At 41.0% G+C, this 13,662-nt stretch overlaps 1 protein-coding gene across 1 annotated transcript; it reads left to right on the plus strand.

Annotated features, from left to right (window-relative positions):
- Positions 1 to 5,443: 5,443 nt before the first annotated feature.
- On the plus strand, positions 5,444 to 7,035 carry LOC311493481 (interleukin-1 beta-like). Its single transcript, XM_084552168.1, has 4 exons — positions 5,444 to 5,782; positions 5,905 to 6,063; positions 6,314 to 6,447; positions 6,615 to 7,035. Exons 1-4 carry the CDS (start codon positions 5,563 to 5,565, stop codon positions 6,834 to 6,836), a joined length of 735 nt encoding a protein of 244 aa, XP_084408294.1. The 5' UTR covers positions 5,444 to 5,562; the 3' UTR covers positions 6,837 to 7,035.
- Positions 7,036 to 13,662: the final 6,627 nt, after the last annotated feature.

The following is a 13,662-nucleotide window of genomic DNA, read 5'->3' on the forward strand; positions in this document are numbered from 1 at the left end:
ATATATGTTTATTTTTCTTCCCTCTAACAGACTTAAATCCATCCTGTTTTAAGAAGATATCGTGACAACAGTTACAACAGTTTGACTTTATCTGGCTCTGCTGGGTACAGCTTGTCCCGTCAGAGGACATGTTTACCTTAATGTATTAGCAGTGTTGAGCTGGACCTTTGTCCCAGCGGTAAAAGTACAAAATTGTGAATGGTGACAACACAACTTCATAGTTTTTTAAATTTCAGTGCCGTGTTATTTTCCTCCTTCCTCACCACAGGAAGTTAAAGAGTAGTCATCAACAATTAGAGAGTGATTTATGTAACGGCCGGAAAACAACCTATCACACCCTTTCTGCTTAACCTGCACTTACACACACACACACACACACACACACACACGCGCACGCACACAAATGTAATTGCTCAAAACAAATGAATCATTTCCGCTGCTTTTGTTTGAACTGATGAAAAGAAAACCGAGGCCAACTGTAATTTTCCAGCCTTGGTTTGAGAGTTTCTGGTTGGTATTGGTATTGTGCTTGTCTTAACTTTGTTGTTTTTCTTTATGTCTTCTTTCTTTATTCCATTACGCATTCATTCAATTATTTCATTCACTTTTATTTAAGCTTGGACTGAAATGAACTTATGCCGTGGGGAAATTGAGAATAAACTGATAAATAAATCGATTTGCACACTGTTGTCGGTATTTTAATCAACTTAATAAGGACATCGCTGGTTTACAACTAACACGTGAGCCTCGCCTTGTCAAAGAAAGCACCATGAGAGCCAATAGGCTTGTCAAGGTACGGCAGTGATTCATATCTGGAGAATAACTCATCAGCTAAGACAAAAAAATAAACCAATAATCCATCATTAACCCCTTAATGCCAATTTAAATAATGTATGAAGCAGAGTTGTACCGCCATGACGCTTTAAGCATCGTGTCGACTACTCTCTGATCATGTGACAATAACAACATGGACGCTTCCTAGAAGACAGATGAGGAGTCCAGTGAGTCATTGCAGTGGTTCATCAAGTGTGTGGAAATACTTCACTAAAGATGAAGCCCATACTACCGGGACATGTCAGTCTTGAAATACAACTAAAGTACTACTGGAATGCATCTGAAAAGGCTAATGCTAAAGCTAGCAGAGGAACGGTCCAAATCCTCTGGACAGCAGTCAGTTAACATCTTCACCAAACGTCCTGTGGTAACAGAGAGAAGGAGGCTGCACATCAACTATTTGATAAAGTTATACACGGAGAAGACTTCTGTTGTGGAGTACTATTAAATGCTATTGACAGTGCTGAGTTGCTGCCTGTTTTTATACAGGCTATACATATCTGCAGCTTTTTTGCTTTTTTTTTTTGGCGAGCAAGAGCCTCATATTAGAAGTGTCAGACTGACGGTATTTGTGGTGCTGCCATGGGCTACGGCCTTCAGCAGTTTGTGTTCAAGCTTCAGTAAACTTGCAGAAAAGCCTCCGTAGCTTCTTTTGTGTGAGACGCAACAATATGCATAATATAATATAAAATAGTTTTTATTACATTCTACTGTGTTTTTATTGGTGGCATAATCAGAGACTAGTTGGCGTCGACTTGACTTTCACCACATATTAGTCAACTTTAAAAAATTCAACCCCTAGTATGAAGTAAAAAAATAAATGGAAACATCATGTCCATACACTGATCAGCCATAACATTAAAAACACTGACAGGAAAAGTGAATAACATTTAAACCATCTTGTGACAATTCATTGTTCTGCTGGGAAACTTTTGGACCTGGCATTCGTTGGTGAGGATGTTACTTAGACATGTAGCACCCATCTAGACCAGACCAGGCACCCCCACCCCATAGCAATGACACTCCTTGATGGCAGTGGCCATCCCCAGCAGGATGCAGCCTGACACAGACACACACACAAAAACGCTTTAGGAACAACTAAAAAAAATAAAAACATGAAGAACAGCACAAGGTGTTGGCCTGGCCTCCAAATTCACTAGATCCCAAACTGATCAAGTATCTGTGGGATGATCTACTGAGGCCCCTCCCCTCAAAGGCCCCCCCACTAACAACATCCTGTCTCCAGACACCACAGGACACCCTCAGAAGGCCCATGTCCATTCTCTGATGAGTCACAACTGTTTTAGAGGCAGAAGAGAGACCTACGCAATATTAGGAAGGTGGTCATAATGTTACGGCTGATCGGTGTATATATATACCAGCCAGGGATGCGTTAGGTGAGGTGAAAGAGAGGTGAATACAGATAAGACACACAATAAAAACAATAAAAACAGGATGCATAAAAGTAATCGATTAAATCAAAATTATATAAAAAGAAATAAAATACGTGATATAAACACATTACATACATAAACTGCATAATTTCTTTATTACCATTCCATTTACTACATGTGCTGCTGGAGTCTTTATTTTTCAACATGTGGACTCTAGTTGTGTAATTCCTTGAGAGAGTATCTGTTTAGTATCAAGTTGAACCACATCCTCTCTCATAAAGTGTTTTGCGTGTTCCCTGAGTGAACTAAAACCTCCAACCAAAAGGGTAGTGAGAGCTAGTCATTAGTGACCATGAATCAGTTAATGGTGATAAAACTTGAAACTAGAACGATGTCATGAAAAACAATTATTTATTACTCCACACGCCAAATCTGATTCCTTATTGACATAAGCGCACCTCCCTGTGTGTGTCACGCCCTCACATTACACCTGAGCCGAGGGGGTGGGGTGGGAGTGCAGTAAGTACAGTATTTCATCATCACAGAGGATCCCGCTGGGCGTCACCAACCTTAGATAACAGGTACACGACACATGTTTCTTTAGTGTATTATTTTTTTTTTTCTTGAACCGTTCTGATTTCTTTTCAACAGTGTGTAAAAATAAAGAATTTCCCGCCCAGACTTTTCACTGTGTAGCAAAAGAGAAATTCTGCAAACTTGACATTTTTTGTCATTGTGTTGTTCCAAAAAATGAAACAAAAGGAATTCCAGTGATGCAAGATTAGATGTGTACTACAGAGATGACGAGAGTCAAGTACAACAGCGCTCATCAAACCTGTCTTCTGCATTTGGCCAAGCCTTGCAACACACCTCGGAAATTATCTTTTGTTCTGCAGTTTAGATCGACTGCTTTTGGTATTTGTTTATTCAGGAGAGTGAGCCAATATTACATCCGTTTGGCACAAAACAAAACAAAAAAGTTCACCTACTTCTGCAAATGCTTAATTTTCTTGAATAAACAAACCTAATATTTCTCCTTCATTTTTATTTATTTTTTTCATTGGGTTCTCTTTGTCTTCTTTCAGGACTCTTTCAGGAAAAATCTGTTGATGTTTTGAGTTATTTTTACGCTGAAATACTTTTAAGCAGCACTCCATGTCATCAAATATCTGGTGTACGGCGTATAAAATAATGAGGAAAGAATAATGTTGTCCACTAGTTATGTCATTAAATTCACAAAATAGCGGCTTTAAGATGTTTTTAACGGCAGACTTTCTGACATTAATGAAAGAAAGTCGTGTATGACCCTGTTACACCAACATTTTACTAACAATGATGCAAATAAGTTTATTGGTAGACAGGTCGTGAGAGAAATGGATGGAGGGATGAGAAGGGTCGAAGAGTATGGGATGAAAGGGGGTTGAAGGGTATGGGATGAAAAAGGGTCGAAGGATAAGGGATGAAAAGAGGTCAAGGTAATGGGATGAAAAGGGGCAGAGGGTATGGGGTAAAAAGAGGTCAAGGGAATGGGATGAAAAGGGGCAGAGGAGTTGGGATGAAAATGGATGAGGGGATGGGATGAAAAGGGGCAGAGGGTATGGGGTAAAAAGAGGTCAAGGGAATGGGATGAAAAGGGGCAGAGGAGTTGGGATGAAAATGGGTGAGGGGATGGGATGAAAAGGGTTCGAGGGTTTGGGATGAAAATGGGTGAGGGGATGGGATCAAAAGGGATGAGTCGAGGGGATGGAATGAAGAGGGGTCGAGGGGATGGGATGAAAAGGGTTTGAGGGTTTGGGATGAAAATGGGTGAGGGGATGGGATCAAAAGGTTTGAAAATGGGTCGAGGGGATGGAATGAAGAGGGGTCGAGGGTATGGGATGAAAAGGGGTTGAGGGGATGGGATGAAAGGGGGTTGAGGGGATGGGATGAAAGGGGGTCATGGGGGTGGGATGAAAAGGGCTCAAGAGGATGGGATGAAAATTATGAAAAGGGTCGAAAGGAAGATATGAAGGAGGAGGAAATTGCAGACAGATGATGGTAGAGGAACCCAGGGATTGAGACTCGGGGGTCACATCTCAGGAGGCTGTGGATCCTTGTCCCCTGCTTCCTGTAAGGGAAGGTGGAAAATGAAGAAGAGAGAGTTTGAGAGGGTGGGGGTTGACAGCTGAGACGAACAGAGAGAGATAGAGGGGGTTAGGACACATTTTTATGGGTAAGCATGGGAAATACAATGATAAAGGGTGTCGTCTAGTTCCCATACTTAATTTCTAACAAGTTCATTATAGATGTTAATTTGCTGAAATCACAGAGCTGTTTGCTGCAGGTTCTTCTTTTTTAATCCGTGAAAAGAATAGAAACACAACTTAGAAAAATGTGTGTACACAAAACATAAAAAATTGAGTTTGATTTATTAATTGTGTTCTTTTAATCTCCAGCGCACCACGTGAATCGTGCAAGTCTCATAAACAATGGCAGCCCTTCCCTCTCACATACAGTAGCTATGCGGTTTTCTCAAAGCAAGTTCCTACCAGCCAGACAACTCGCCCCATCAACAAGGAAGTGAAGAAATATCAGATTCAGCCGAGGTGATGAAACACTCTGTGACTAGCAAGTGCTACAACTAAGTGGATTTTTAAAATATTTTTCACATCCATTTAACCTGAAAGTGAAAATAAACATTTCATATGATGTTCCAATAAAATATTTCTTCTTTAAACGTATTTTAGAGGACATATGTTAACATTAAAACTGGACTGGCTTGCTGCAGTGTACACAAAATCATTTACTACTGACCTCGATGCCCCTCCTTGCACGTGTGTCGCAATCACATATTACACCTGAGCCGCGAAGCGCAGCAGCGTGCAAGTACACAATTTCATCATCACACCTCATCACAGTCAGTGGAGCTGTAAAGACAGTTTCACTTCCTGTCTGCGACGCGTAAAGAAATTCCCTTGGCTCATGCGGGAGGAGAGTATAAAACCTTGGCTGGGAGGCACAGGCAGGCAGAACAACACTGACAGGACAACTGCTAACAGCACACTAATACAGCTTCTGATCTACAAGCGTCGACAGGTAAATGGACTCTTCTTGCCATGTTTGCTTTGTCTCTGAAGCAGGTTTAATCTTCGCTGAGAGACACTTTGATACAACAGCTTCTTTAACATTGCTTTTCTAGACGTAATGGTCCAGTTGTTGAGCTACCGTGAGATGCTAAGAGAAAGCTAGAAGTCAACTTTTAAATGTAGCTGTATTTCGAACATTTCATGATGATTTGACACTGAAGGTGGCTTCCTGTCTTCCCCCAGATCTTTCTTTACTCAAAAAAAAAAAAATGGAATCAGAGATGACATGCAACGTGAGCAACATGTGGAGCCTCCAGATGCCCAAAGGACTGGACTTGGAGATTTCCCATCATCCACTCAAGATGAGGCACGTCGTCAACCTCATCATCGCCATGGAGAGGCTGAAGGCCAGCAGGTCGGAGTCAGTGATGGGCACCGACTTCAGAGATGAAAACCTGCTCAGCATCATGCTGGAGAGCATCGTGGAAGGTAACCACACAAGACTCGAGACACTGCTGAGCCCTCTTGTTAATGGTGTGAATGAATGAAAAGCCTTTGATTGAAACGGCATCGCTAACCTGGCGTTCTTTCAATTTTTTCCTTTCTCTCAGAGCAAATTGTCTTCGAGAGAGAAGCAGCTGCACCGGCTCAGTTCAGCAGGACAGGCGAGCACCAGTGCACCGTGACCGACAGCCAGAAGAGGAGCTTGGTGCAGAACAGCATGGAGCTCCACGCAGTGATGCTGCAGGGAGGCAGTGACAACCGCAAAGGTAACGGTGTGATCTGAGGAGTTCGCTCACCTGCGAGCTGCTGGCTTGATATTTTAATTGAAGCGACTGGTGTTTAAATTATGCAGTGCTCCATCCTTTGTAGAACCTGTTTAATAACTCCTAGTTTTAAGTAGTAGGGAATGAGAATGCAAAACATAAAGTAAATTTACATCCAGTGTTTAATGTTTTTTGGCAAAATGTACAGAAACATGTCATTAAAATGAATCTGTATGTTCTTCTCACTCATCAGTTCAACTGAACATGTCGACCTACGTGAACCCTGCACCCAGCGCTGAGGCCAGGCCCGTGGCCCTGGGCATCCGTGGCACAGACCTCTACCTGTCCTGCCACGTGGACGGTGACACGCCGACCCTTCACCTGGAGGTAAACTTCTGACAAGCCTCTCACACCTTATGGTGCTTTGGTTATATTTAGTTAGTTCACATGGCTGAAATAAGGACTAATGAAATATGACGTGGCTGGTTTTCTAAGCTGTAATTACGCAGCAAGGTATTGATTGTCCATCTGACGCCGATCTTCTCATTCCTCAGGAGGTGAAGAACAAAGACAGTCTGTCGAGGATCAGTTCGGAAAGCGAGATGCTGAGATTTCTCTTCTACAAGCGCGACACCGGCGTGAACATCAGCACTCTCATGTCCGCCCGCTTCCCCAACTGGTACATCAGCACGGCGCAGCAGGACAACAAGCCCGTGGAAATGTGCCAGGAGACGGCCCCGCGCTACCGGAGCTTCAACATCCAGCGCCAGAGCTAGGAAACCATATTTCGGTTTTGACGAGTGTACGATCTGCTGCACTTCAGCTATTTGTGTCTGCAACTAAATAAGAAAAAAAAAAAAGCAGCATCTGCTAAAGAGTTTTACAGACTGTGTATTTACTGTATGTACCAAGTACATTACCAAGTGAAATACTTCATGTATTGACATAGTCAAGTTTCTTCACCAGGCGGCATCATTGTGCTGTCTGGTGAGCATCCTGCATATTTACTGTGCTGAATGACACAGCGCAATGTAAATGCTTTTATGTATTTATTTATTTATATTTATGAATCATTTTAATATTAATATTTATTTGAAAATTGGCTTACAAGTATTTAAATGATGTGCAGTGATTTTGAAATAAAGCTCTTGAATTAAACTGAAATTGTGATCTATATATATATAAAATGCCTTTTATAGTATCACGCAACACACACGCTGATCAGGCATAACATTATGACCACCTTCCTAATATTGTATAGGTCTGCCTTGTGGTGACTCATCAGAGAATGGACATGGGCCTTCTGAGGGTGTCCTGTGGTGTCTGGGAACAGGATGTTGTTAGTTGGGGGGCCTTTGAGGGGAGGGGATGCTTTCTCTGCTTATGTCTCTTTGACTGGCACCTGTTATGCCCAGTGTACCGTAGGACTTGCTCAGGGTGTGACTGCCCACGTCCCCTGTCATACATCTGGTCCTCCACCCATTCGTCCGACACTGCTCCACCAGCTCCTGGCATTTCTCCCTTTTTCTCTCTTGAGCCTCCTCCATCCTCTCCTCCCAGGGCACTGTTAGCTTCAGCAACAACCTCGGAGACCAGGATGATGGCAGGTCTCAATGTGGACCGGGTGATGATGTGTGGTGGAATCTTTACTCGCCTCTCTATGTCAACTGTCATCGCCCAGCCTCGGGCCGTGGAGAGCAAACCAACAGAGCAGCTTTTGGGTGTTCTCTCTGACCTTCCCGGACAAAGTGAATGGTCCTGGCTGTGGCTTGGCGATATTGGCTGTCCTTGATGGATTTGAGGACCTGATCATGTCTCTGTCCATATCGGCCCTTGTCTAGTGCCTTGGAGCAGCTGCTCAAGATGTGTTCTAGTGTCCCTGGCTTGGAACAGAGGGGGCATGCAGGTGTCTCTATTTTGTCCCATGTGCACAGATTATACATGGACTTTTTGCTTGACTGTCTTGTAGACTTAGACAGACTTTTTTTGTCATTTTGATTTTCATCAAAAAGAAATTACGGTACAATGGCTCATAGTACAGCATTGTACTAAGTTGTAACAGCAGGTGGCTCTTGAACCCTGCAGCTTCTCCAGATCGAAGACGACTTTTGCCACATGTGCCAAAGATAAGATTCATTCATTCTTCTATAACCGCTTATTCCTGTTAAGGGTCGCAGGGTCTGCTGGAGCCTATCCCAGCTGTCATCGGGCAAGAGGCGGGGTACACCCTGGACAGGTCTCCAGTCCATTGCAGGGCTAACACCAGGCTTGTGCACAATTCAGAATTTCAGAATTGGCCGCCATTCAATTCATGAGTTGGAATTTGAATTGAATTGACTCCGCCCCACAGGAAGTTGAATTTGAATTGGAGTTGGAATTCCACACAGTCATACAACAGAAAGAATGTGTTGAATCTCACATACAATTACATTAATTTTGTAATTTAATAGCATAATGTCATTACACATAACTAGTCACTCCTCAACCCTACATACATTTTGTTCAAATTCTTGAAATAAATTACTCCCTCAATGTTTGATTAGTTTTGTTCAAAATGTTATTTTCATTTCAAAGTAATCAAATAACACAAAGTCGTTGTAAATGCAGTTGTCATTTATTCCAATGCAAAACTCATTGAGCAACACTGTTGCATCTAATTCTCAATAGCTCCTCAAATGTTTTATCATTGAGTCTGCACCGTTCTGGTCTGAATATCTTTCCTGCAACACTAAAGATTCTCTCAACAGGTGCAGAGGAAGCTGGTATGGCAAGATATTTACAAATGACCTTTTAGGCCTGCTATTATTTTCCATGTTGCTGTTATTACAGGTGTTAAATCTATAAACGTTTGTAATCTGAAGTTGTAAGGGACTTCTGAAACTTAAAAAGTCCGGTGTTGACCATCAAATTGTGTAGAAAAGAAGCTTTCAAACAAATGTCCACCTCAAATTGTTTGGCAACCATTTTAAATACTTGGTTAAAGCAAAGCATTCTGGGATATTTAGTCACATTCCATTGTGTTCCACAAAATTACAATTCCAATAAATCAAACCTAATTATGTGTTCTGTGACTAGAGCTTTTAACATTCATTGCTGGGGGGAAACATTTCCTGTTAATGTAATCTGTACAAGTAGTTCAAACTAATATCATTTATAGAATATGTAATGAAATCATATCTGACATATATTGTAAAGCTTCATTGTTAAACACTTCACTTATGTATATGAATTTCTTTGAATTTGTATTGAATTACAATTCTGCTTCCTTTAATTCAAATTCGAATTGTAATTCTAGATCCTGTTTTTGACATCAATTCAAATTCAATTCAAATTCAAGAATTGAATTGGAATTTAGGAGTCATTCTCAATTCAATTCTGAATTGTTCACAAGCCTGGCTAACACAGAGAGACAGACAACCATTCACACTCACATGCACACCTATGGCCAATTTAGAATCACCAATGAACCTAACCAGCATGTCTTTGGACGGTGGGAGGAAGCTGGAGTACCTGGAGAGAACCCACGCAGACAGGGAGAACATGCAAACTCCACACAGAAAGGAACCAGTCGGCCCATGGATTCGAACCTTCGACCTTCTCGCTGTGAGGCATCAGTGCTAACCACTGTGCCGCCCCAAAAATAAGATTGTGAAATTTAAAAAAGAAAACGTTACGCTAGAAAACAAGTGAGTGCAGAAAGTGTCAGACACGAGGGGAAGTGTGTCTGTTTGATATGAAATCAAACTGTTGCTGTTGTGAAAGAGAATATGATGCACGATGACAAACCAACCATATACAGTAAATGCGTCAAACCTTTTTTTTTTTCATGCTGATAAAACACATGAAGATGACACAGTAGCCAGTTCAGAGGTCGTCAACTCACTGTCCAACATGGAAAACCTTCCTCAGATGGTGACTTCGTAGGAATGCGCCTCCCTAAAGTTGCAGCATGAATGTTCCTGGAAAAAAAAGGGAAGAAATTCTGCAACGTTAGCATGTCTAGAAAAACACTTGTGCCTCGAACTGAAGACTTGTCGAGTGCATGTGATGAGATATTCCACTGCCACGCCACAACTTTTCATTGGGGCGATAACTTGAATGCAGCATCACCGTTCCCACTGACAAGTGAAGAGTGTTGTGGAAATTTCTCTGCTGCTGGTGAAGAATGAAATAGAGACTTCTGCCGGCTGACAAGGTTTTTATTTTCTTCGCAAAGAAAAGGTCAATCAACAGGCGAAGGTGAAGAAAGACCCCAAATATGGGGAGACCTAAACATTTATACCTGAGGAACACCCCTTTCGCATCCCTTCGTCTGCTGCAGGGGTCGGCCCCTCCAGGAAGTGTTTTCGCACCCTTTTGTCTATTGCAGGTATCAGCGCCGACCCCCCGTTGGTGTGTTTTACACCTGAGGATCTTGCATTTAGGTGCAAAGCCGAGTACAGACATCACAATCTCACGTTAGGAAGGGGGAGGTTGGGCATCTCTAGTGGCTGACACAAAGAAATTGAATTTACCATTACAGGAGTTCAAAAATATATTCCACACTATTCAGGCTGCTGTTTTGTGAATGAGCTGCCCAAATACTGATTTGATAGTTTAGTTCTATTTATATAATTTTTAAACTGCACTTTGCATTAATTTATGGAACTATTTTTTATTTTTTTAAGCATCCTTACTTAAGTTTTAGTCTGGTTTAGTTCTTATGAGCTTTAATCTCTTTAATCCCAAAATGCGCCTCAACGCTGGTTACGACTGGACATTAATATAAGGAAAAACATACAAGGAATATACAAACAACCATCAACTGAAGACAGAGCTCCATCTTGTGGTCAAATCGTGGACGGTGTAGACTGATGCTCCACTTTGACATATTTCATTAGCCACCAACAGTGGGTGCTGATAATGCAATTATTTGCATTATTTACTGGTGTAAAAACCAATAAAGATATTATTATCATTTAATCTTTGGAGAAGAAACTGCCATGAGAAACTACTAAGCTGATGATGGCTTGTTCCCGGTCGCCTTCTGCCAATGCACCAGTCTGTATGGCTACAAATAAACTTTTGACGTAAGAAGACACACGATTTGATGAATAAATCTCTGGTATAAATGAATTAATCTGGGTGTAGATGAGAAACGTCAACATAGCGCATTGACTCTGAGACTGTAACAACACCCAGGTAACTTAACAAGCACCCCAGGGGGGTATTCCATCAAGCAGGCTAAAGGCAAAGCCAAGCTTAAATGGCCAAGTCTGGCTAATATGAGTGAGAGTTCGGTTCCATCAAAGAGGCTGAGATTAGCCCCAACTCAGTAACCATGGAAACTATGACTCCGGCTAAGCCTCAACCATGGCTAAACCAGAACTGTGGCTCAGGTTTCCGTTCCATCAATCTGAGCCTCAGCCCTGTTCCACCAAGGTGGCTAATGTGAATGCCAGCCAAGTAACCATGGTAACTTATGCTGCCGGGCAAACCTGGTCTGTAGCAGGCTAAAAGTGAAGCTTAGCACCATCTATGATCAAATAATGTCCAATAGACAGAAACAGAGACACACAACTGTCATGGAATGATAAAATAATATGTAAAACATAAAATATATAATAAAATGTATTAAAGAAATTATTTATACTAATTATATATATATTATCTATAAGTACATTAAAGAACATTATCATGAAAATAAAATATAATAAAAAATAAGACACAAATAAATTAATTAATAAAATTAAACTAATTAGCCAAAAAATATAATAAAAGGAAATTGAGGCATTGAAAATAAAAGACTGAATATGTACACCAAACCACAATTAGATGTAAATGTGTAAAACCACCACCAGCACCAAGGGTCTTCCAGGACAGGACCAACCCGTTGACCCACACAGATGCGTACCTGTGGGAGAGGTACCGGTTCAGCAGGCAAAGCATTGTGTATTTATGCAGTTTGCTTGAACCACACATTATGAGGGTCACTCGCCGCAGCCAGTCTCTGACCACTGTGCAGTCAGTCTGTACTGCACTGCGGTTCTTTGCCAGTGGTACATTTCTCTACAGTGTTGGTGATGCTGAGAAGTTAAGCAAGGCAACTGTTTGCAGAGAGGTAACAATTATATGTCCTCTATTCATTTGTGATTATTTCCAGCATCGCCACATATTATGCAAAGGAGTTGAGATGATCACATGGGGTGTCCATGATGTCATAGGCCATGACTAATTGGAAACAGAGACAGATGGCAATGAAGTAATATATTTATTTGAATAAAGTAATTTCCATAGTTATCTTTCATATTTATACATTAAACATGACACAGAGCAAACACATTACAGGTAAGAGCAGTCTACCTGGCCCTGAAGCAGTTCCTTAATATCTACATCACCTTCCCTGGCCATCATGACCCACAGCGGATCAAGGAGACATTCTATGCAATTGCATTTGATTAAATGTAGCCTATCATTATCAAAAATGTAGGCAAGGCAACTTTATATAGCACATTTTAGCACAAGGTGATTCAAAGTGCTTTACATAAAATAAAATGAAAATACAACAATTCAACATATAGCATCTGGGACAAAATACAGAAGTAGCACAAATACAGCATGTAAAAATGACAGGCTTAAATGAAAATGATATAAATTCTATACAATTAAACAGAGCAATTGGCCATGCAGGAAATAAATTAAAGCCATCCCATCGATTTGCATAACAATCAGTTGATAAATGTGATGAATATCACGTTCTAACATTACTACTAGGGCTGCCAAATGATAAAATATGGAGAATTTCACATAAATTGCAGTGAAACAATAATGCTATTTTAATTATGTTCATATGAATGTTACTTATTAGGGCTGTCTTTTTGTTCTTTGGGGATTTTCCTTTTAATTTTAGGGATTTGGTTGCATTAATAGGTCCACATAATTGATTAGTTTAAAACAAAAACCATCAAGAAATCAATTGGTAGATTATTGTCTACATATATTTTGTCCCTTTGATGGGGGATTTATATAACATGATGATGCTAAAATACTTAATTTTCTTTGTCACTTACGCATTCAGCCTGTCACAATATTCTGCCACGCCACATCCCTCGCTTTATTGATTGCCGCGGTATTGCCCTTCTTTCGGATTATGTGGCTGTAATCCTCATATACCTCCATGAGGAGGGTTTGCTCCGCTGCAGAGGACATTTCTGCACGCTTTCCCTTGCTTTTCGGCACTCGACTATAATGGGCTTTTTAATTTCCCTGTGGGCGTGCACAAGTTGAGACTTAACAGGTGAGGCTTGACTAAGCGTCAGGTGGAGCTTGCTGATTTCACTTGATGGAACGACTTGGAGCTAGATTGGGAAATGGAGCTTAGTCAAGCTTCAAGCTTACACCTAGTCTGGCAATTCTTAGCTACGTTGATGGAATACCCCCCAGGTTAGCAAAGCCAAGCAAACATGAAAACATAAAATAGGGCTTGGTCTGTTATTTTCAAGTGTTTTAGAACATATATCCTTTTGAGTCAGTGGATTCTATAACCTACAATCCAGGCAGAAGGTTTCCTTGACAAATTACATTTCATTTTTTTTTTTTTTTTTTTTTTTTACTAAGGAAAAT

Source organism: Chelon labrosus (genome assembly GCF_963514085.1).
Source record: "Chelon labrosus genome assembly, chromosome: 9".
NCBI lineage: Eukaryota > Metazoa > Chordata > Actinopteri > Mugiliformes > Mugilidae > Chelon > Chelon labrosus.